This window comes from Drosophila innubila (genome assembly GCF_004354385.1).
Source record: "Drosophila innubila isolate TH190305 chromosome 2L unlocalized genomic scaffold, UK_Dinn_1.0 4_B_2L, whole genome shotgun sequence".
Lineage (NCBI taxonomy): Eukaryota > Metazoa > Arthropoda > Insecta > Diptera > Drosophilidae > Drosophila > Drosophila innubila.
The window spans coordinates 3,845,911-3,870,907 of record NW_022995372.1 but is presented as its reverse complement, the minus strand read 5'-3'; the positions used below and the strand labels follow the sequence as shown (position 1 = coordinate 3,870,907).

Genomic DNA, 24,997 nt, shown 5'->3' with positions numbered 1-24,997 from the left:
CATAATTTAACAAAAATCGAATCTTTCGAATGTCCAGCCCTGCCTTAACGCGGGATATAAAACAAATTTCATTAAAACTAATGTATCTAAAATAATTTATAAAAATATATTGTTAAATTTCTTCAGTTTATTGTTTGCTCAAATTTAATAACAACTAAATTTCTGATCAGCCAGTATTTTTTTAGCTCTTTGGAGTGAGATGTACTATTTATTTTCCTTGTATAAAATTCTGTGATTGCTTAAATTTATTTATGTAACTTTAAACTGATATACGTGTCTCTAAAATCGAATTGTTGAAGTTTAATGGACTCCAATAAGTATCGACTTCTTCATACAGTCAGACAAGAATTGTCACAAGCCCATTATCCCAGTATCTTTCAGTTACTGGGCTAACAGGAGCAAAGGCAAGAACATAGCAACAGGAACGCGGGTCTGCCATTATCCTTGCGATAAGATAAGAGACGCAGGAGATGAAGCTGGCTGCTATTTCAAAAATCAACGCCAAGTGTCAAACAATGAGGGTCGTTAGAGGCAGCAAATCGAAGCAACAACAGCAACAACAACAACAGCGCCAAAGTCAAGTGCACAAAGCGTCAAATGAAAAGGAAACTCGAGGAGCTGATGCTTCAGCTTCAGCTTCAGCTTCAGTTCGAGCTGATGTTGAGGCTGTTGCCTGGCCAGGAATAAATCCATTGATGCGTAAAGCAAATCGAAGCAACGCACTGTCAAAAAAGTAGCAACAAATGCCGAATTCCCAAGACCGCCGAGTGTCAGGCCGGTGTTTATTTATGTGCCTTGCCTTGTGATAAATCACTGACATTGATGCCAACAGTTCTTCCCTTTCCCCTACCCCATTCTCCTTTCTTCCTTTTACCCTCTTCCATCTTTTTCCCTTCTAACTTCTCTTCAGGCTGTGACATCTAAAACTTTAACCGACTCGAAGTAGGCAGTCACGCTTTGGCTATCAAGTCCACAACCCACAATTCACAGCCCACAATTCACAATCCACAATTCACAATCCACAATCGACACTGTCAGCTCCCTTTTGCGTGTTGCGTAAAAAGTGAAGACTATACATAATAAGTTTATCATGGCCCAGCAACGGAAAGAGTGTGTTCGGTTCTCTCTCCTCTCGACGCTGTTCTAAGTCCCGTGTGGCGTCCAGTGTTGCCCCTTATGAAAAAAAAACACCAATATTTTTGCTAATAACCACTAAAAAACCACAAAATTTCCATTAAAAACTCAGCAAACCTATTTTAACCAAGGCTGCAAAACAGTTCTGAAACGTACTTCGCAAAAACGGTTCAGGTTTTTAGTCAAACATTTGAATTTGTATTCCGCACTTTGTAAAATAATAGATTTGGTTCGAAAAAATTAAATTATATACATTTTATGCTCTTATAATTTTATGCAACTATTTGAGACTTGGAATCAACTTATGTCCTAATTAAATCTTATAAAAAAAAATTTAGAATAATTACAAAAATTCAAATTTTTCTTTAATAGAAAAATTAATAGGATTACAACAAGAAACAATAAAAAATAGAAAAAAAATTTTTTGTATATAATTTAACTAAGCTTCAAAGATCGAACCCCAACCTTGGGATCAAGGAGTACGTGTATATCTGATTTGCGAATTGAACCTACTTATATCTTGCTCTATATTTGGAATCTTTACCAAAATTTTGGTGGTTTGCAGCCTCGATTTTAAGCAAATTGAATGGTTTCATTATCAATTTTCTATATTTTTTTTACTCGTTGGACTTTGTAATGGAAACGGTTCAGAGTGTGACCAGATTCATTGAAAACAACATCTGCGATTTATATGAGTGACAAATTCACCGACGGTGAAATAGTTTCGCTTAATTTTAGCCAGCAAAAATGTCCCTTATTTTGGTGGGAAAAACACCAAAATTGTCAACACTGTTGGCGCCTATCTTAGAGCTGGCGTTTTGACAGGAAATAAAGCGGCGCTCAATCACAGCGCGCAACGGAAATCGGAAGTTAGCAGGCACACGATATCAGCTAGCGGTTTCCTCTCTTTTTCTATCTCTCTTCGTGTCCCCCTTCTATATTTTTATGTCGTCTGTCTTCTCGAACTTGGTCTCAACCAGGCCTGAGTGTGCCCAGATAAAATGTTGTTGATTGAGACGCAGTTGAGCGTTAATAATTATCAGTTGTTGCTGTTTCTGTCTCCATTTTCATTTTCATTTTCATTTTTTGGACTTTTCTGGTGTTGCTCCAAGTGGTTCAAAGTGGTTTCTTTGACTACGTGCTTAGCCAGTTTTGATGTCTTTCAATTTGTGGCTGATTTATTTGTGCATTAACCTCAAATTTGCAGTGTTGAGTCCATTTCGAAATCGTTTCTCCCTGACAGTGATTATCGACTTGTCCAGGCGACCTTCGACCCGCTTCCTTTTTCCCCCCCCTGAACATTTCTTCCTTTCCCCAAACACAGTTGAAACTTTCTATATGTGTGTGTGTGTAAATAAATTTTCTTGCTCATTTTCACAGTGGCTACAAATAAGCAGCAGCTGTTTGTCCCAAAGTTTGAATGCCTCACAACTTATTGATGCTGGTCATGTACTAGCCCCAAAAAGGGGGCGTGGCTGTGGGCTGGGGAGGAGAGGGGAGGGGAGAGGAGACTATTGCCACAGCTGGTGACTCAGCCTTTGATTCTGAATGGGATTGGGTCGCATTGATTTTCCGGACACTTTTGACAGTTACTTGGGTCCAATAAGCGAGTCTCATATGCAACAATCTGTAGATAATTATGGCAAGCAGTGTTATTATTTAATAATATTCAATTTGAATGTAAGCTCAAATCAAGACGCCAATCAACCCCAATCAAAAACTGTTCCCCTTTCAACTGTTGCTATTTTTAAACCACTTAAAGCTGAACGTCATGACTACAAAATGAGATTTCAAGTGGGTTTCCCTGTCAGCCAGGTACGTCTATTGGGATTATAAATAGCACTGAGAAAACTGCAGATATAAAATCGTGTCCGTTTTAAAAAAAATACCGCAGTAGACAGATATTTTTTTATTTTCTTTTGTAATCTGGGTTTCATTTCCTGTCATGTTTATCTAACTGTGTTGTAAGGATTAAAGCAAAATCAAGTTCTGTTTTTCTGTTCTGTGTGTTAATTAAAACTAATTAAAATTTGATGAGGTTAAGTTAACCGTCAATTTGAAATAACAAGGAAATGAAAGACAACTAATTTCTTTCTTTTTTTTCTCAAAATTCTTAATCAATTTGATTTTAATTGCATGTACTATAAGGTAAGACTGTTTTACCTTTCTCAACAATGCATTTCAATCCAGATGGAGTATAGAAAAAACAACAACTCATTTTGTATTTATTTAGTTCAATTTATAAGAATTGAACTTGGCCAGGTATGTTGTTATGCCTCGTCCATTTAGATTTTAAATAGCTCAAAAATTTCAATCATTTTTGTAGGACTTTTATGTGTTTTATTTTCCTATTTTAACCACAAAATCAGTCTCATTATTTTAAAATAGAAAACTATGCATTTCGAAGAACTTTCTCTAGTTTTTTAACAACACATTTGCTTAAGAATTTATCGTGAAACTCACAAAAGAAACTTGAACAAATGCTGCACAATTTTCTGTATATATTTTTATAGAAATTAATTAGAATTTCTGGTAGAGAGAAAGAAATGAAACTTACTTGAATTTATGCAGCCTCGACCACGTCTCGTTTCTCAGCCAAGGCCACAGTTTGGCAAACATTTTGCTCAGTGCCAGTGTTGCCAGATTTGCCAATGGAGAAAGTCGAGGAGCTGAAGCTGAAACTGGAGCTGGAGCTGGAGCCAAGCGATGCTCCATTAGCGGCATGCCCAAGAGCACACTTGAGTTGTGCTTGTGGATTTGTTGAGAATTTTCTTATGAATTGCCTTGCTTTTAGTTAGTTTGAATATTTCATGTATGTCTGCTGGCAATTGTTGTTGTTGTTGTTGTTGTTTAATTCATGCAGCAGATTTCGTTGCATTTTATGTGATTTTATTTCGTTAGCCTGTATGTGTGCATGTGTGTTAGTGTGTGTGTGTGTTGTTATTGTTGATTTTCCTAATTTATATGAGTTTCGTATTCGTTGCATTTATTTGCATTCTCTGCGGCCGGGCACAGATGCAGTTGCAAGTTGCAAGTAGCAAGTTGCAAGTGGCATGTAGCACGTTGCAAGTGGCACAGATGCTGAGGCTTCCGGTTGCATAACAGCAGAGCTAAAAGTAAAAGAAGAAGAACAAACAAGAACGTCAATTTTGCAAACCTTGAAACTCAAAAATTTTATAGCATACTTTTCAGCGCCATTAGTAAATTTTCTAATTATATACAAAATAAATGCCCGAAAATGATTTCGTGCTCATTTAACCTCAATTACACGCACACTAACACCACACGACATTTACACACATGCACACACACACACTCACACCATCATATACTTATGTGGAGCTTTTTGTATAGAGAAACTGCGACTGGGAAATCATTTTGTTATTTTCATGGTAAATTATTTCTATTTGTATTTTCATAATTAATTTTCTTGTCGTTTTGTGTTTCTATTGTTGTTGCTGCTGCTAAAATGTGATTATTTGATCTACATTCGTCGATAATTACGGCTTATTGAAAGTTTTGTTTGAATTAATATTGAAATAATTTGATATTGATAAATAATTACCAAAAATGTCGGAGCTTAAATGCAATATAATAAAAATAAATGGTGTCATTGGTTTTTAGTTGTGGGCGTTTTACTATTTCTTTTTTTTCTGTTTTTTAGTTCGAATTTCCTCATTGCATGTCGTGGATGTTTTATCACCCAATCTACATGTATACCACATATATATATACACGTGTCTATCTAAGTACACGCACTAACATCGATGCATTAGTGAGTCAACCTATTTTTTGTATTCATACCAGAAATTAGGTTAATTAGTGGTCACTTTTTATGTAACTCGCCTCGCATCGATGTGAATCTGAATTTGAATGTGAATGTGAATGTGACTGTGAATGTGACGGTGAATGCATGAGTGAGTGTGCGAGTGTGTGGCTTTGATTGCTGTCATTTTGACGGTGCATACATAAATGATATAAAACTCGTTACGGGTATAGGTCTAATGTTACTTCATACTAATGCAGAATACTTTTTTAGAACCTAAAAAAAAGTATTGAATAAATCTACGAATCAAATTGGAAGCCAGCTAAATAAGACTGGAAAAATAACAAATTTTAAAATTTAAGGAATACATTCGTCGTTGAAAACCTAAAATTAAATTTATTTTTATTTGAAAATATATACGAGATATAATGGACTTTTGACCAATATTTTAGATTCATTAATATAAGAAAAAATGTACAAGTATTAATGAATTTGTTAACAATTTTAGGTAACTTTAAACAAGAATACAAAAAAATTTAAGAAAATGAGTTTAACTTATCGAAAATATTAAGCAGTAGTAGAAAATAAAAAGGGGGAAAAACCAATCAATTAATAATAAAATATTTCAGCTATTTGTAATTTTTGTATTTTGTTATTCAAATTAAACTTTTCTTTATATAATCTAATTTAATCTGATCTAATTTTTATTTGCAAGTTAATTGCTTGCTAGTTTTGTTTTCTCAATATTTGAATTCAAATTAAGTTATTCTAAGAATTTAATACGCATGGGGAATCATGACTAAAATATGCTCATATTTAAGAGCTGTTTTTTTTTCAATAGAAAGCAACATCTGCATTCCCAACTGTCACATCTTTTGTCTGTTTGTTTAACTATTTTATATATTTATGTTTCGGCGAGTAATGAACTTTTATGCATTGTCATTAACATTTATTGTGTTTATCTCTCTCTCTCTCTCTCTCTCTCTTTATCTAGCTCTTCACACACACACCCGCTTGCATTTACTGGATTTTGTTTGTGGCTTTTTGCAAACATTTTAATAAATTTAAATCATTTGTTGCATTTATTTTAATTATGCACATTTAAAATGCATTTTGTCCCGTTCCAAAAACAAATTTCAGCTCGCCGCCAGAGGGCGCTTTAAAGGCTTTTTGCCAGTGGGCGCAGTTGGGACAAAATTGTCGAGTAATTTAATTTCGCTGAGAGAAATTCAATTATTTGCGTTTACAATGCAAGGCTAACAAAAATGCTGACAAAATGCTTCACGCATGCAAAACACGACGATGTCGCCGATGGCAATTGCGATTTGGGATGTTAAAATGGTGACGGCGCATGTTGCGTATACGTGTTTTCATTAAATTTTTATTTATTCGTCCCTCATATTTCCAGGCATCTGTCCTCCGTCTGTCCGTCTGTCCCGCCGTCTTCCGTCTGTCCGTCTGTCCGTCGAGTCACCGTCAAATTCTTTAGGTGTAATTTCATTATTTCAATGTTTTACTTTGCTGAATTATAAATGAGCCTCCGGTTTCTGCGTCTCGTGTTTATAGCTAGTCATGTGTGTTCTCTCTCACTCTCCCTCTCTCTCACTCCCTCACGCACTTTGTAAAGCTCTCGTGTCGTTAAGAGCAGCTGTTTTTTTTTTTGTGAACTGTATTTTTTGAAGGTTTCTCCATTTCTTGGCTTGAAATGTCATTTCGGGGCGTTGGTGTCAATGTTTCTCTCAATGGGCCAAATGTTTTCAATGAGCTAAGCAGCCACGCCTACCAACTACCGCCTACCGCCTACTGACCACATTGCGACGGTCAACTGGCCATAAATATTTGATAATGTGTAGCTGTCAGTTAGACGTCCAATTGAGCGATTTCCTCGTTGTCCCGTTATCCCGTTGTCAGAGACCCGCCTTTGATTTCCATTATGCTTTTTATAATTTTTCACATTTCACGGAGCAGCTGCAAAAGTTCACATGATGCAGCTCGATAAAGTTAAAGCGATTGCCGGTGTCACAAAATTTAACGACAGTGTTCATGTCCCGCTGTCTGTCTCTAAATTTATATTCATTTACACGGAGCGAACGAGTCTAGTTAAAACTTGAAATGCCCAAAGACCGGCCTCCTTTTTTTTTTTATTTTTTCAGCGAATTTAACAAAATTTGAATGCAAAATAAATTTAAAGGCCAAACCAAGATCAAAATGACATTCTGCTTGAAAATCGGGTCAGTTTTGTTCAAGTTTTGTCAGTTCGAAGTTGCTCAAGCCTCTGACCTAGCAACTTTACAAGTCAATATTTATCTTAATTTTGACATGATTTTTACAAGAAAATGAAAGGTCTCAGAATCAAATTTAAAGTGTTGTTTTATACTAATTACGATATATGGTGACATTGATAAAAGTGACATTCCGCTTGAAAATCGGCCCAGTTTTGATTAAGTTATGACAGTTGGAAGTTGCTCAACTCTTTGGCGTAGCCACTTTACTGTTAGAGCATTAATTTCGGTTACGGCTTAAGTTTCGATACTAAAAAAGAAACGGTTAGTTTCGGTTAACGGTTTCGATATCGGTTGCGTAGTTATTCCCTGATTTAAAGTGTGACATTAAATTATTATTTATGTTTTATTTTGTTTATTAGTCGCTAAATTTTGTATTATTTCTTATGGCTTAAACGATTTGGGCAGTAGAATCGAATTTTTTTGGAATGTGCCATTAAATTAAAACACAGGTTATAGCAAAATTATCAAATATCAAATTATCAATATATATAATAATATCAAATAAATTGTAAGTATCGCAACTACTTCATAAATATAATTTCTATATAATTTTAGTGCAATGCTTCTCTCTGTGTATTGCTCAGTATCTAGTCTCTAGTCTGTCTCGCACTTTCTCTCTCCGTCTCTGTCACTTGTCTCGCTGTCGCGCGTTTTGACAGTTTGACGTCTGTTGTTGCCTGTTTGGTTGCTTGTTATAGCCCTTTTGTTGGCCGCAAGCTTGACATTTGGACAAAACGCGGAATAAGGAACTCGCAGTGGCTCGTTGAAAGCGAAATTGAAATTGAAATTGAATATCATTAGCGCTTTTCGGCTATAATTAGCTGTCTGTGTGGGCGACACCAAATTACACATATCGCGCATACGCCACATTGTACGGCACAATTTAGATGTAGGTGTCTGTTCCTTTTGGCATGGAATGTTGTTATTAGCACTTGGCCAACTGCTGATTGGCCTTTAAGCATTGAGTATACGCAGTGTGGTGGCAGAACCTTAACCATTGATTATACGGCAAGAATGTGAACTTGGCTAAAAGAAAGCCACTCGGCAAATTACAAAGCACTGCTCAGATGCGCTCCAATGACAGAGAGCTGAGTATGTGGCAGGGAGTGAGTGTTGCAACAGCTGCCGTTACTTGACACTGAGGCAGCCTGAGGTCATCAGCTGCACAAGCTATAAAGTTTGTCAGAGAAAACTTCACTTTTTTGTGGCGACTTTCGACTTGTGTCGCAGGATGCGAACCAAACTTTTTTGGGCAAGCAAACAACAAATTTTTGGTAACCGCTTGTGCTTAACACTTTCTCACAGAAGTTTTCTGCTGCTGCTGTTGCTGCTGCTGCCATTGCGAGTTTTTAATTAATTCTTTAATAACTCGTTGTTTCGAGAATTTAATTAGGGATTTAAGAGACGCAGTTATTGTCAGAAAAGAAAATTGGTCAAGAAAACTCAACTTGCAAAAATATAAAAATAGTCTAGACAAAATAAAAATAATGTAACTATTTAAAAAAAAATAAAAGTATAACAAATACGCAAAATACTGACTCAAGTTTCGAATAATATCAAAAATAAATGTATAACTATATATATTAGGGCGGGTGAAATGATTTTAAAAGCCAAGCTTAGTGTTAAAAAATTCCTAGAACTCATTTTAGATTCCAATATTGATGGAAACATTTGACATTTTTTCTCACCTGCCTTTATTAGCCTATTTCCCACTTTCTGACCAACTTATTTGAACCGTTTGCACTTTTTAAATGCTAGGACTAAAAAGTGGAACACGCTAGAACGCTGAAAACTACTTTCTACATTTCTGGCCATTTTGTTTATTTGTTGTTCTAAAAACAAGTTTAGCAAAATAACATTTATCAATGTCTAAGGAGCGGAAGAGAGAAGAAGAGAGATGAAGAGAATACAGAAGCTCTGTTTTTGGGTTCGCACTGAATTGAAGTGCATCAAATAAGTTTGAGCATACGAGTTGGAAATTTGTTTGCACACTGTGTCAGTTTTAGTTGCTGTTGTAGTTGTTGTAGCTACAGTGTTGTCTGTGTCTAGTGGCACCCAAGAGACAGAAGAGACAAGAAGAGGAGGCACCACAATGTAAGCACATGCTGTCAAAGTATTTTATCAATAATTCAAGTTCGGTTTCAAAAAACATTAAAACTTGTGGCGCATTTAGACACAGATTTCCCCAGTTGCACAGAGAATAGAATATACATATATATATATATATATATTGTTACATATTGAAGGAATACATTTTTCTCAATGGAAATAATTTACAGTCAATTTCATCAACTTGATTTTGCTAACCAATTTTCAAGATACTAAAAAATTAGTTTTTCCAAAATTTTGGTGAAATTTCATTGTACTAAATTTAGAAATAGATAATACGAGTAGAGAGTGAATGTTAGGTTTGGAGGAACAATTTGTAAATATATTATAAAATGGTCAAAATAGCTTTATTTGTAAATGCTAAAAAAATATATTTAAAATGCATTTAAATATTGTATATAAAGTATTAAAAGCCACTATGGTCTCTATTTGTAAATCTTTTTGTCCTGACTGACTGACTGATCTTTGTACAGACCAAACGGTTAGAGCTAGTATGTTGAAAAATTCCCACAACATAGCTAAGACAAATTTTTTGTGTGGTAAGACAAAGTAATATATATATTGTAGTATAAAATATTTGTATTACAATCGAATAATGTAACTACGAAAATATGTCCAAAGAATAAAATCACTGAAAATTCAACAACAGCGACCTTTTCTTTGGCTGTTTTTAATAGAATTGCTTATCGAAATTTTTAAAGAATTGTAATAATTAGCAAAAAATTAAACCTATGCAACAGATAATTAATTTAATTGAAAAATGTTGCAATTTGTGACTTTTAGAAACTAAGTGTGATCCAGCCAAAAAAAGTTTACTCTTTTTTATTCAGTTGCTAAGGTCAACGACTTATCAGTCCACCCTCGTTTACACTTGGTACTTACTATATGGGACAAGAAATTAGGAGATGCTGACGCTCTGCTGCCGGCACTTGATTAGCGCCAGCCAGAAAACTTTGCCACTTTTGAATTTTGTATTCTGCATTCTGCATTTTGCATTTTATATTCTACATTTTACATTCTACATTTTAGATTTTACATGGCTTGTTGTGTCGCGGCAATTTGTTCGCTGTCACTTTGCACGCGGCTGCGACATAAATTTCGCTTTTGCCGACCCAATTTTTTGAGGGGCGAAGGGCGAGGGCGAAGGGGCGTGGCAGCATCGGCTGTGCATAACCGAAAAGCGTTGTCAAAACTTTGCAGTTGGCTTTAGTTTACACAGAGCAGAGAGAGAGAGAGCGAGAGAGAGCGAGAGAGAAAGAGAAAGTAAAGGCAACCAGTCGAGTAACTAACTAAAAAATGAAAACAAAAATAGTAGACCATAAATAAAAACCACAAGCAGCAGCGGCAAAAGCAGTTTTACCGAGCAACAGCGGTACGCAGCAAAATAATGGAAAAAGTTAGTTTTGCATAACGCGAAGAGTCCGAGTCCACTTGAAAGTCTCTTCTGCTGCGTCTTCTTCCGCTTCTGCCTCCTCTTCTGCCACAATGAGGTAGTGTGAATGGGACATGGAGTGAAAGAATGGGTTACAACAGCTGCCATGGTTCCAAAAACAATGGCAAAAGGACTAACCCCTGAATCGAGATCAGCTAACAGCCAGCTGTGCATGTGTGTGTGTCGGTACACTGAAAAAAAAAGACATGCTTAATATAAAAAAAAATTAAATTCAGTATACTATTCTCAAATTAAGACGGAATGTGAATAAAATAACAACGACTCAGCTTTAAAATTGCCAAATAAAAGCCAATAATATGTTAATTATATAAAATAAAATTTTACTACATGTCTATTTAAAAAAAAGCTTATTAGACACCTGTAGTTTTATTATGTATGGGTCTAAATATATTTGTTTTGTTTAAAATGTTAATTACAAATATTATTAGTTTCAATGAATTTGTTTTTAAACAGAAATTTTTTACTTTTTAAAATTTTAATTACTAAGCAAACTTGTAAATTTTAGAATTTAAAATTAATAAATTTACTAAAAATGTCTTAAAGAAGCCCGAAAACCAAAGTATTAAGCCAAATAAACCAAATTATTACTTCAAAAAATGTTGCTTAAATTAAGTATTTTGAATTTTACACTGTTCAGTATTTGTTATGTTGTATTTGGTTTAAAAATATCTAGGATTTCTATATTTACGATTGACTTAACTCTGGAAACTTGGATATTTTTCTGTCTGTGTATAAATGTGTGTGTGTGTGTGTTTGTTGTGTGTTTGTTGTGTGGGTGTGAGTGTGTGGGTGTGTGTGCCAGTTGTGGTTACACACTGTGGTAATGCTCACATTCACACTCACACACACATAAATTGTCAGCTTGAGCCAAGGTTAGCATTTAAATAGAGAGACACAAGAGACAGAGAGAGAGAGAGAGAGAGAGAGAGTGAGAAAACAAAAGGAAGCAGGGAAGCTGGAGAAAGAGAGATAGAAAGAGCAGTTTGCAAAATTACAGCAGCTGGCAAAGCCGTTACCAATGCCAGAGCCCTAACTAACACCCTTCTCTCCCCCTCCTCTCCCTTTCTCCGTCTCCCTTCTCCCCTCTCACACTCCATGCAACATGAAACAGACAAAGTTGCAGCTTTTACTACCAATCGACCAACTACAAACTGCAGTTGCAACTGCAACTGGTAAATATAAAAGGAAGCAAGGAGAAAGTGAGGAAAACCAACTGGGATTGGGACTGGGATTGGGAAAAGGAAGTATACTGACTTTACTGCAGCCTCTCAGCACACATAAACTAGTCCAAAATCGAAAGTTGCATTGAACTTCCTTTTTCTGGTTTTCAGTTTCCAGTTCCTTCACATTCACATTCATTCACATTCACATTCATTTCATTTCCATTCGATTCGATTCGATGTGACTCAAAATTGAAATTCTAATAAAACGTTGACATTGCAAACTCTTTATTTTGGAATTCTTATTAGAACGAGAACGAAGTCAAGAATTTATTAAAAAGACACTTTTAAAGTAATTTTTAGATATGCTCATAATTATGCTGAAATTTAGATTTTACAATTTTCGAGTTTTCTAAGCTATTAATTTCAAAAAGTTAAAAAATTTATATTTAAAAACAAAACTAATCAAACCAAAAATATATTATCAACTGCAATTTTTAATAAATATTTTAAATAAACCAACATTTATGGGTCTAAATATTTAAATTAATTTAATTAAATGAATTAATTAATTTTAAAAATTTCAGTTCATTAATATAATATAAGTGCAGGTGTCTAATAAGATATTTTTAAAATAGGCATTAAATAAATTTTTAATTTGAATTTTAGGTAAATTTTTGTGAAGCAATTCTGGTTAACATTAATTCATTTTATTTTTATTTCAAGCTATCGCGACTTATTTTAAATGCGTAGTATTCTCAGTTTTTATATAGATTAGTAACTATAACTGTTTGCACTGAAGACAACTAAAAAGTTGTTCCAGAGACTTAAAAAAGTGAATTACATTTTTGATATTTAAGCTCGTAAATCGATTTATTTTCTACTGAAACCTTATGTAAAATACTTGTTCTTTCTTTCAGCCTCTTTAGCGATTAGTAATTATAATTTGCAGCTTTAACAAACACTTAAAAACTTTGCCCAATTTTTGGCCGTGGCGAATTACACGCATAATTTATTTAGTGGATTTCGGCAGCTTTGAAACGAACTTTAATTTATGTGCGTCTAAACAAAAAACTTTGCACTTGTTTCACACACACATTTTAATTATATTTGTGTATATAGCTGTCTTTGGGAAAGCGAGTGGAAATGAAATTTAAGGCGATTTTGCTGCAGAGAGAAACATGCTAATTGAATTCCATACAATAATTTTGCTATGCTTTATTCATTAGGCGCATAAAAACGCAATGCGGCCAGCAAGCAAACAAACAAACAATCAAACTAATTTGCATAATGTTAGGCTCACTCACAGATACACTAACACACTCACACATAAATAAAATATACCAGAAAATAACTAACTAAATGCGTGAATCCTGTAAATGAATGAATGAAATCGCAGTTGACAACTTTTTAAGCAGCACAAAATTTACGGCTCTTTTAATCTGCGCGCTGGACAAAAAATAACAACAAATAAAACATATGAAAATACGAAAAATTAAAAAAAAAGAAAAAAGGACATAGCTATTTTTGGCTGGTAGGCAAAAAAAAAATATAAAGAAATTTAACCACAAGCAATTTTATCTCATTATTAGCGCATGAGGTAACATTAACAGCCAAAGAATAAAATTCACCAGCGGCCATAGAGAACAAAATTCAAATAAAAGATATAATATACACTCTGTGTGCTGGCCAAGTTAAAATTTAAATAAAATGACGTTGCCAGAGAGCAGAGGGCAAACGGCTGGCGGCTTTTCAAATTAATATGCGCGTCAGTGTTGCCAGAGTTTGGCAGTTAGATTTCAATGAAAAAGTTGCTTCAATAATCTAAAAATAAATAAATAAATATGCGAATAAACATAACACAACATATTAGCACAAATGAAAAAAAATTTATAAGGTTAATTAATTACGTTTTTATATATATTTAAAAAATGATAATTCAACTTTTACTATATTCGAAATAAAATATACAGGCCTGTTCCGGTTTTCACTTCCTAATTTATCGGATTTAATAAAGCTTAGTACTTAAAAACTATATTTTTCACTTTATCCGACTTAAATTCACCAACTCAAATTGATATCAATACGAAAAATATTTCAGGAATAAAATTAGAAAAGGTCAAAGATTTTCACTTCCGCCAAGTCGTGCCGAAATTGACATCAGGAACATGAGAATTTAATTTAAATCATATTTGTGGTAATATTTGTTATATCTGCGCGAAGCATTTTTTAAAGAAGGTTTTTTATATATAACACAATTTTATTTCAACAATGTTCATTTGACTAAAAAATATTTGAAAACATTTCGTTTGAATGAAAAGTAATGCAATTTTTTATTTTATTTACAACTAATGACAACCGAACCAAATATAACTCTGGAAATAATTAGAATTAGAAACTACAATTTTCAAGCCAACAGTTAAGATAAACAAAACAAAATCTTAAAATTTTATAATAAAAGAATAAAAGTTATCTCGTGACTTAAAAAATTTTATATAAAGAAGTTAATTTTAATAATACTGCTTTTATGCTGACAATATGGGTGCATTTAAAATATTCCAATATAAATTGAATTTCTGAACTTCTAGGTACTCTATTCTTTTAGCAATTAACACTTTAAACATTCGTTATTTTAACAATGCACATTTCTGTACATTTTTATTATATTTTTTTTTTATATATTTCACTTGCACTCCACATCATATAAATAATAAATTTAATTTTTAAAATGCCTTATTTGGCTTATAATAAGCTAAGCTGACAACACTGATGGCAGTGAGGCAAGTGCCTGTTGTTTCATTTTATTTGTGCATTTTTGCTCACAAGGTTGTGTGTTTATTCTCACTGTGTATAGGTACGTGTGTGTGTGTGTGTGTGTATGTGTGTGTGTGTGTGTGAGCAGAAAAGGAAGCGGCTACACGAATTGCCACTTAAAAATTCAAAAGTTTTGCGGCTGGCGCATATGGCAGCTCAGTAGCTGAACAGCTCAGCAGCTCAGCAGCTCAGTCGACGCTCAGTGAGGACAGAGAGACAGAGAGACAGACAGACAGACAGACAGACAGACAGACAGACAGACAGACAGACAGACAGACAGACAGACAGACGGACAGAAAGACATAAGCAGCCAACAAACGGAAGTGTGCGCCAAAACACAGAAGCTGCTTTTGGGATATGGAAAGGATCGTTCTCACAATTGCCAACAACAAAAAGAACAACAACAATAACAACAATAATAACAACAAGGCGCGGCTTTTGAGGTTAGCCCAATGCCGCGGTTTTTGTTTCATAAGCTGGCCGCAAAAGGCCTTAACCCGAATTAAATTCACCAAAGCAGCCAGCGAGACAGAGATAGAGAGAGAGAGAGAGAGCGAGACAGGCATACAGCCGAGTGGCTTTCAAATTTAATTTTAATTTTTTTCGACCCCTATCCTAGTCCTACTTGTTCTAGTACTCTGCTTCATTTGCATAACAAATTCCAGAGTTTCGCATATGAAATACGCATTGTAAAAATATTTGCTATGAAAATATTTTATGCTGGCAAATTTCTACATGAAAAGCGATGCAGCCTGAAAAGAAAGCGAATAAAATTTGGAACAACACAACAGTGTTGACAGAGTTTTCAGAGTGAAAATATGCTATATTTAAATAACAAAAAAATACAATAAAATTAATAATATTAATAATAATTAAAAGCAAATAAAATATTAATTGTAAATATTACATATAAATATAATAATACTATTTAAAATAGTATAACATTTACAAGTCTATTTTTATAATAAATAAATAGCTAATAGAAAACGGACTTCAAAAGTCAAACTATAATTCAAGAAAAATAAATACAAATAATAATCTATATAATACAAAAAATTACTTTATAAAAATAAATAATATAAAATATAATAATATTAATAAATGTAATACTAATTAAAATACTTGAAATTTTATTATAATAAATAAAAATATCTTGAATAAATGCACTAAAGAAATCCTAACTTGAATACAACTAAATTGTTTGTTTTCAAAAATAGTTTGCCTTTAATTTAGAAGCTTACAAGCATTTTATAATATGCCCGATGAAGCCTAAAAAAAAATGTGCCGAAGTGTCAACACTGACACACACACACACACGCAGAGAATCACACACACACACATGTGTAAAGTTGTCGAGGCCTAAACTGAAAGTCAAAATTTGTATTGCATACTTGCAGGCGTCAGTTACGAACTAAATCTACAGTCAGAAACTTTGTATAGATCTTGCAGCAAAGTTTATAGAAATTTCAGCCGGCGTTAAGAAAATGTGAGATGAAAAAAAAGAAAACTGAATTAAAAAGAAAAGGAAAAAAATTTCGGTGTGCATTTGAATTGTCTCGACTTCGCTTGATTACCGTGTGAAAAGCGGGAAAAGTGGGCAAAAGTCGAAAAGTGAAAGCCTTTCTCTCTGGGTACAACTACTTGCCTGCTGTCACTGTAGTTACAGTCGCTGTTGCAATTTCTGTTGCAGTTGAAGTTTCAATTATTGCACTGCAGCTCAAATGTATCCCGATTTTTGGCCAAAAGCAAAAGACGGACAAACTCCGGCGACTTTAACACCGACTACGGCATCGACTTCGTCTACGACTTCGACTCCGGCTTCAATACACGCACAACACTGAAATTGGGTAGCAGGCAGCAGAAACGGGAAACCGGAACGCAAACCGAAACCGAAATCGAAACAGAAACAAAAACGAGCGCACGAAAATTTGCGATTGTGGATTTGAAAAGCTGCTTTAAACCGACAACGCGCGGCTTTTTCACCGTTACCCGCCTACTGAACACAATTATATTTCACGCAATTTTCTATTTTTTATTTCAAATTTGCAATTTCAATGCAATCTTATGTTATTGCATTTAAATGAGATTTGCAGCTGTTGTTGTGGTTAACCATTCAATATTTAAATATTTGCTTGCTCATTTCAGCCAATCGCGTCGCGGCGAACGCAGCGCGTCGATTCGCAGTCTGCAATTTTGCACAGTTTTAGTTTCAGTTTCAGTTGCAGTTGCAGTTGTAGTCGCAGTTGCAGTTTTCAGTCGCTGACCGCACGATTCAGAGGCAAAACGAAGACTGAATTTCGCCAGTTGGCGCACTCGTTGTTATATACGCTCTAACGCTCGTCGCCTCGCAAGTCGCCTCGCAAGTCGCCTCGGCTTCGTCTCGGACTCGAACCACATGTCCACACTAAACAGTTAACAGCGCACGACTGTTAACAGTGCAGAGGATGCTGTGGTGAGTTTTATAGCTTAACATTTGCCGATTGAGTTGTTGTTCTCATGTGACGGTTAACATTTTGTTTTTGTTCGCTACGAGTACACTCGGTTTTATGTAGATGAATATATGTGTGAGTATGTGGCATGCAACAGTTCGTTGTGAGCAATTTAACTAAATTTTACATTAATAAAATACTAAATTATTTGAAATAGTCCCGCTAAAATGTACATAAAATAAATGAGATTTAATTCTCTCTTTTATCTTTATCTTTTCAATAAATATTAAAATTTTTGTTTCAAAATGAAAAATCCAGTTTAGTTATTCTCTAATTTTATGTAATTTTTAAATATTTCGTATGTCAATTTAACACTCCATAGAAACTCATTTTATTTAAATAAACAAGTTAACTTCTTATTTAGAATTTGTTATATCGCTTAATATTTACTCATGCCACGTTTAACATTATCCACTTGCAGGAGAATCACTTGCCATAACATTGCTATAAAATTTATCCGCTACTGTTAAGCTAACATAACAATTTGTCTGTTAGTTCCGCGTTCAGCTGTAGGGGTCGCTTTGTAGCACAGTTATTCTACTGAAACGGTTAACACTCGCCAGCAGGGGCTATGCACTGCAACAGCTGTTAAGTATCGAGCGTTAACAGCGCGTTAATTTAACAGCTCTGTTCTGAGACAACAGAGATGTGAATTGCAACCACATGCCACGCTGACAAACTATTTAAAACAACATAAATATTATATTGAAGATGTAGTACTCGCATATGGGAAAAAAAAGAAGAGAACAGAAAAGGAGAAAAATACCGCTAAGTGGAGAGCGTGTGGTGGGGGAGAGGGTGGTGGAAAATGCTAAAAGCAGCGCATAAATAACGACACTGCGCTGGGAAGCGTACATACATATAAAATACACACGGGTCACCAGCGACGACGAGAAATAAATTGTATTTAGTTGGGCAATTTATGGGGCAGCAGGGCAGCGTTAGAAGTATTGCAGACACACACACACACACACACACACACGTGCATAATTCAAGGCAATGTCGATGGATGTTGCAGTTGCAGTCAGTTGCGGGGGAAGGGGGAGTCCCACAGTGGGTTAAACAGCTGCGCCAACGGAACTAACAATAAAATACTTTGCAAATAAGACAAATTTATTAATATTTAATTATATAAACATTTATATAAATGCTAAAACTAATAAAGAAATTAATATTAAATATAGTTAAATATATTATTTATTGTATTTTAGTATATAGTATTTTAATTGCTTTTAATTCGAGCCTATTTATTTCTTTAAAAGCATCTTTTAGTTTTTGGTCCACAAAAAAATTTGGCTTTGTTTTTTACAAATTTGCAAATCTTAGAAATTGCTCAAAATATAAATAATACATGACTAAAAATACATGATATAAAAATATTTTTTATTTTTTTTTAGTTTTTAATTTTAAGTACTTTTAATTACAAAAACACACCCAAAACACAAAGAACTATTTATTTTTTTATAAATGTTTTTCATTACTTTAAAAACCAGAAAATAATAGATAAATTGAAAACAGTAACATTAAATTTTAAAGTACACTGTTTCCCTTTATTTTTTTTATAGAGCAAATACCAAAACTACGTTTTAAAAAAGATTAAGACAGTTTTGAGAACTGATTTTAGTTGACGGTAAACAGACTCCAATATATAATTAAAGCCATAATTAAACACGTTGATAACTTTACAGTTGATAAAAATATATATATATAAAAATTAAGCAGTTTTATTTATTTATTTATTTGTCTTGCTAGCACTACAAGAATAACAAATAAATTATTGTGCTAGTCACCACTACAATTCTGATACAATGAAATACATATGAGATTTTAAGCCTAAAATTTAATATTTAAATCTACACATAATTTTAGAAAGAAATATTATTAGTATAAATTATGTTTATTATAATTATGAGTTTCAGGTCTATTCCGGTTTTCACTACCTATTTTATCGGATTTCAAAAAATGTTATGTTCCACGTTGCATTTGGGCTAAACATTTTAAAATTATATTTTATAAACTTATTGGACTTAATTGGACCAGCTCAAAATAAATTCAATACGCAAAATATTTCCAGATTGATATAAGAGCAGGCTAAAAATGTTCACTTCCGACAAATCTTGGCGAAAGTGAAAACCGGAACAGGCCTGTATATATTATTGATTTATTAATTAAGTGTAAATTATATAAGATAATGATTTTAATAAAATTATAAAAATGGGCGCTAGCTTTGTTGTTTGTCCCACTGTGCGAGCGGTTGAGGATTGACGTTTGTTGTAGGAGGCAAGTGGAGCGCATTGGTGGCATGTGCTGTCTTTGTTTCACTTTGTTATTTTGTTATTTTCAAATTATTTATTGGTCACAGAGGGGCTGGGAGGGTGGGGTGGGGTGGGAGAGGGGGTTAAGGCCACATAGCAAGGCCAAAGCAATGGCTAATGTGTAATTCAATAGAGTAGTAATGTGCATCAATTTTCAGCTCAATAACGCATGGAATACAAATGCGAAACATGTGCAAATATGTGCACACTCGACAGAGGAGCGATCAAGAGGGACAGGGAGGAAGGAGGGAGGTGAGAGTGAGTGAGAGGGAGAGGAGGGCGAATGGCAGCGACAGAGACAGAGACAGAGACAGAAACACAGACAAACATCCGCAGAAATAAATATCTAATAGCTTCACGCTGCCGCTCTCCTCTCCTCTCTCTCTCTCTCTCTCTCTCTCTCTCTCTCTCTCTCTCTCCCTCTCTCTCTCTCTCTCTCTCTCTCTCTCTCTCTCTCTCTCTCTCTCTCTCCCTCTCTCCCTCTCTCTCCATCGTCTCTCTTCCTCACCAAGTTCCAAGCTCATTGACATTGTGTGAGCGTTTCCGTTTCGTCTGCTACAGCTGGAGAGAGGAGAGGAGAAGAGAAGAGAAGCTTGTTTGCTCTTTGCCTTGGTTGCCAATTCACAGCTCGCAGCTCTTTATCTGCGTTTATTTGTTTTCGGTGTTGGCTGTTGTCTTTGCCTCCAAACCAAAGAGTCTTCTCTTCTCTCTCTTACCACACTCTTTCCTCACCTCCCTTGGCAGCTGCAGTTTTGCCCCAAAAGCTGAAAACGTGGCATAAGGAAAATTACAATAGGTTTGCAATTGTTTTTCTTTCTTTTTTTTGCAACATGTTAAATGTGATCGCGAGTTGTGGAGCAATCGCCATGGGAGAGTGCCAGGAGAGGGATTAGAGGGGGGGAGGGGGTCTGAGTAATGTGTGTCTTTCAATTGTGTGGAAAATGGAACTCGACTGTAAGCAAATGTCTGAATTTATGAGTCAGTGTAAAGTTGGCCAAAACAAGCAGTCAAGAGGCAGCAACAACAACAACAACAACTAGTGAAAAGTGCTCGACTGTTAGTTGCCCAGTACACATATCTTCGCAGTCGTTTCATTCAATCAACATACATGAAATAAAGATTTAATAAAAAATAAATAATTAAACTATCTACAAACATGTGTAATAGAATATGCTTTGAGGTATCGCAAAATACATTTTAATATAACGGTGAGCAGATTTCAAACATTGTAGAGTCTTAGAATTTACTTCTTTGGCCGAATCATCATGACTGCTTTTTTGAGGGAGTAATCATAACCCTTAAAAGTGAACCAAATGACGCCCTTGCCCCAGCTGTTATCATTGTACTTCCCTGCCAAGTTGCTGTAAGAATTCAAGTTAATAAACGAAGCTTTGAAATACAATTAACATTTCATCATACCTTGAGTGACACCGATTGTACCACCAGGCGCCAGTGTGCCTTACAGCACAGTTTAAAAATTGTTTAAAATCATTATCTCGATCTTTGGTGGTAAATTTCATGCCACGATGATTAGAGAGTGAATCACCCGCAGTTCCACTCGCATTTCCCAGAGTGCGTATGACATATTGTTGATCTTCATCGCCGATTGCAAAGTTGTCATACATCTCAAAAGCTTCAATTCCCTCTTTGTCCTCTAGGACAACAAGTAATTCCTGGTTCATTTCTTCCGTCAATGCGTGTATTTTATCCAATCCCAAGAAGAACTCGCCATTCAAATCTCCAAATCCCTCTTTGTATGCAGCCCAGTTGCGATAGAAGTCGACAGTTCCATCCATCCTCCTCAGGATAATTGTCCAACCTCCCCCTCGAGTTTCTGCATCGCAGGCCACTTTAAAAAGTTCACTGCTAAGCTTGGGAATTAGCATTTCATTGATCCCACTAGACTTGGCGTCGGTACAACTTTGGTAAGTTTTCTTAACAAGTGCATCAATCAGCTTTCCTTGTCGTTCCTGTTCCCACCTAAGAGTTTGATTATTTAATTGTTTATTCGGTGCACCTATCAATTTTCCCTGACGCTCCAGCTCCGCTGTAAGAAAGTGAATTTTCGATTCTTTATCAACGCCATCTGTTTTCTGTTGTTCCAGTTGCTCTTTAAAAAGTTCTATATCTGACTGCTTCTCAACTCCATCTTTCTTTAGTTTTTCCAGTTCCGCCTTCAGACTTTGAACATCTGTTGCCTTAACCAGTCCGTCTATGAGTTTTCCTTGTCTTTCCTGTTCGTCTTTAAGTAATTGAAGATCCAATGCCTTGAATATTCCTTCTATCAACTTATCGTGATGTTTCTGCTCCGCTCTAAAAAATCGTTTATTTTAGTTTTCACTTTGTGCATGTGAGAACTGCTATCGTCACTAGCGTGGACCAGCTAAAAGGTTCTTACCTCAGCTCAGTTATTTGTAGATTCATTGATTGAAATAATTTAGTCTCATTAAATTCAGAGACGTGTATTCCATAAGAAACCGAAGTTAAAGTGTTTATTATATAGACTAGATAAATTATTTTGTGCAACATTTTGCGACTGAATTTCACTGAATGCCTGAGAAGACTGACTGAGTCGAAATTTGACAAGTGACCAAGAAGTGAAATTGGAAATGATTATCGTAACCATATACATAATATACTTTGTATATGCATGTATATATTAATACTCGTATCTGCATCCACAAAAACACTCAAGGTTATGCAGCCACAATTCCCGGAACTTTCGCTTCGATGAAATGCTTTTTTCAACTCAAGTATTTTGAAATACCACATACACCAGAATAGATGAGAAGTGACAGTGTAGTTTATAAATAAAACATAATATTCCTTCTCTATATTCGCTATATTTATATATATAAACTGACCTCATTGGAAATGGGCAAAAAAGGGTATAATGTGTTTGGCAGAATGTATGTAACAGGCAGAAGGGGGCGTGGCAGATCAAGTTTGTTTTTATTTTTGTATCGGACCACTATATTATATAGCTGTCATAGAAACGATACATCGATAATGAAGATTTAGTATGAAAAAGTTTATTATTTTTTGAGATATCTTAATCAAACTGATAGAATATTTGTGTTGGTTTGGTACGTTTTGACCACATCTGGCTTATTTCGGATCCATATATAATATAGCTGCCATCATACATAAACTTTCAGTACAGAGTACCTGGGCACAGGGTATCCTACTGTCGAGCGTGCTCGGCTGTATCTGCCCACTTGTTTTAATTTTTAAAATGTTTGAAAAATTCGAAATCAAACTCGATCTGAGTGCACAGCACAGAAATATTATGAGCAAGTTTGGTTGTTCTAACTTAAACAGTCTCTGAGTTGATAGAGTATTCAAAGGCACAAATTCATAACCCTTTTATACCCTTTTTAGACTGGGCAACAGCGGCAACTTCATTGTGTCCGTCTTGCAAGCCAACAACAACAACAAACAGACAAACAAACGAAAAAAGAAAACAAACTCGAATCGCTTTAAATTGTGACATGGATGGCAACTGGCAAGTTTAGACCAGGTCAGAACCGAGTTGTTGGCCAGTTAGACTGTTAACTGTTTTGATTGCTGTGTGCTGTGTTTTCATATTTCAAATTTGTCGCTTTATGTGGCAGCTGAGTAATTTACACAAACTTGTTAACTGGCCTGTAAGAGCCAACTTAGCTTTGGGCTTCAATGTCATGCACAATTAGCTGGAATTTGTGGTATGCTCTGATCGGTTTTTATGGTAGAGGTTCTCTCCTACCACAAAAGCAGGCTTGCAACATCTTGTGGCAAGCTAATAACACCCAATTCCTTATTGGAATTATGAGAAATATTAAAACAAAAACCAAATGTGGATACGAAACTTAAAAACACAAAACTGGCAACTTAGAATCAGGAATTTAATATAACATAAATAAAATATAATTATAAATTTTAGATTAGCTTTTCTAAATCAAAAATACTTTATTTAAAATCGATCGATTAAAATATAACAAATTAGGGAATAAAATCTTAAACCAATTATTATAAATAATGCATAATTTAAATTTGAAACAAAAGCAAAAAAAAATTTAAAAAGTTTTTGAAAAAAAGATAGAATTGCTTAAGTATTTAATATACAATTTTTTATTATTTGTATATTATTATACTCCGATTTTTGATCAATTTTGGGTGTTCTGAACGTTTCTATGGCAATTTCCTTTATATATTTCTACCATAACTATGATTTCTCTTAGTTTTATTTTAGGTTATAACCTGTTATTGCAATTCATAAAATATTTATCAGAATCCGCTTAAGATTTCAATTACACAAATGCTTACGTGTCGTATACTTGATTCAATTAAGGCAATCGAGCATTTCTAGGTTAATATATATCTGGACATTATCACTTTAGTCGACGACTGCAGTTAATTAAAAATGTTGCCAGTAATTTGCTGCTCCTTGTAGGTCCATATATATATATATATATATATATATATATATTTATGCCGTTTAATTCTTGGCTCAAGACTTGCCAACGTGAATTTCAATTTCAATTTGTTCCACAAATTACAAGGCCCAAGAGAAGGGAGGGGAGGGAAGATGAGCTGAGGGGAGGGTTGGTCCATCAGCTGAATGTGCAAAGTGTGTGTGTGTGTGTGTGTGTGTGTGAGTCAAGTGATTGCTTGTCAGGGCCAAAAGAACGAACGTTGGCCTTTTTTTCAGACTTGACTTTTCCGTCCCTGTCCTCGGTTCTGGACTCGGCCACACACATGGATTCTACACACAGACTGAGACAATTTGCAGCTCATAAATTTGCCAAAGTGTAAAATTGCTAAATTTATAACTTTTCAAGGTGTTGATTGCCTTTGAAACGTACACGTGTAAAAGGACCTTCCCCTAATCGATGCTGTCGATGTGTCTAAATGAATAGTTGACAGCGTTAGAAATAATTAAAAATAAAATATATATTTTACTGAGCTTTACAAATAAATTAGTAAATAATTTTTAAGCTTATGTCGCCAACTTTTCAAGTGTTTCAATAAATAGCATTGTGAAAAATATTTCTACTTTGTTGATCAAAATATATAAAGATTAAATTAGATCTATTAATATAACATGTTGTTTTTTTTGCGTAACGAAAATGTATTAAATATTTGTTTATTTTTAGAATTCATAATACAGCTCTTATGATTATAATTCAGACGATTGCACGATATAATATTTTGTTCAAAATAAAAATATTTAACTAGATCTTTTAACATAACATGTTGTTTTTCTTTTGAGTATTGAAAATGTATTTAATATTTCTTTATTTTTAGAATTCATAATACAGCTCTTATGATTATAATTCAGACGATTGCACGATATAATATTTTGATCAAAATAAAAATATTTAACTAGATCTTTTAACATAACATGTTGTTTTCTTTTGTGTAACGAAAATGTATTAAATATTTCTATATTTTTAGAATTCTTAATACAGCTCTTAAGATTATAATTCAGAC

The 24,997-nt window shown here is 34.4% G+C and overlaps 2 protein-coding genes across 2 annotated transcripts in view; both read right to left on the bottom strand.

Annotated features, from left to right (window-relative positions):
* LOC117780834 (protein O-mannosyl-transferase TMTC2) overlaps positions 1–3,785 on the bottom strand; it is a 42,958-nt gene extending 39,173 nt beyond the window's left edge. Inside the window, exon 1 of the mRNA XM_034617505.1 lies at positions 3,692–3,785. Within this exon, the coding sequence (XP_034473396.1) occupies positions 3,692–3,753 (62 nt within the window). The 5' untranslated portion in view covers positions 3,754–3,785. The remainder of the gene's footprint in view (positions 1–3,691) is intronic.
* Positions 3,786–20,630: 16,845 nt separating this feature from the next.
* On the bottom strand, positions 20,631–22,029 carry LOC117780841 (ficolin-2-like). The gene is made up of 3 exons (XM_034617517.1): positions 21,924–22,029; positions 20,945–21,838; positions 20,631–20,886 (listed from the first exon to the last, which is right to left on the bottom strand). The coding sequence occupies exons 1-3, from the start codon at positions 21,947–21,949 to the stop codon at positions 20,769–20,771; spliced, it is 1,038 nt and encodes a 345-aa protein (XP_034473408.1). The 5' UTR covers positions 21,950–22,029; the 3' UTR covers positions 20,631–20,768.
* Positions 22,030–24,997: the final 2,968 nt, after the last annotated feature.

What these genes read in the sequence shown, in the direction of transcription:
- LOC117780841 (XM_034617517.1), bottom strand. Translation starts at nt 21,949, where the DNA reads ATGAATCTACAAATAACTGAGCTGAG. An exon ending in CTACAAATAACTGAGCTGAG is followed by an intron (nt 21,839 to 21,923) that starts GTAAGAACCTTT and finishes ACGATTTTTTAG; the next exon opens with AGCGGAGCAGAAACATCACG. An exon ending in TACAATCGGTGTCACTCAAG is followed by an intron (nt 20,887 to 20,944) that starts GTATGATGAAAT and finishes GAATTCTTACAG; the next exon opens with CAACTTGGCAGGGAAGTACA.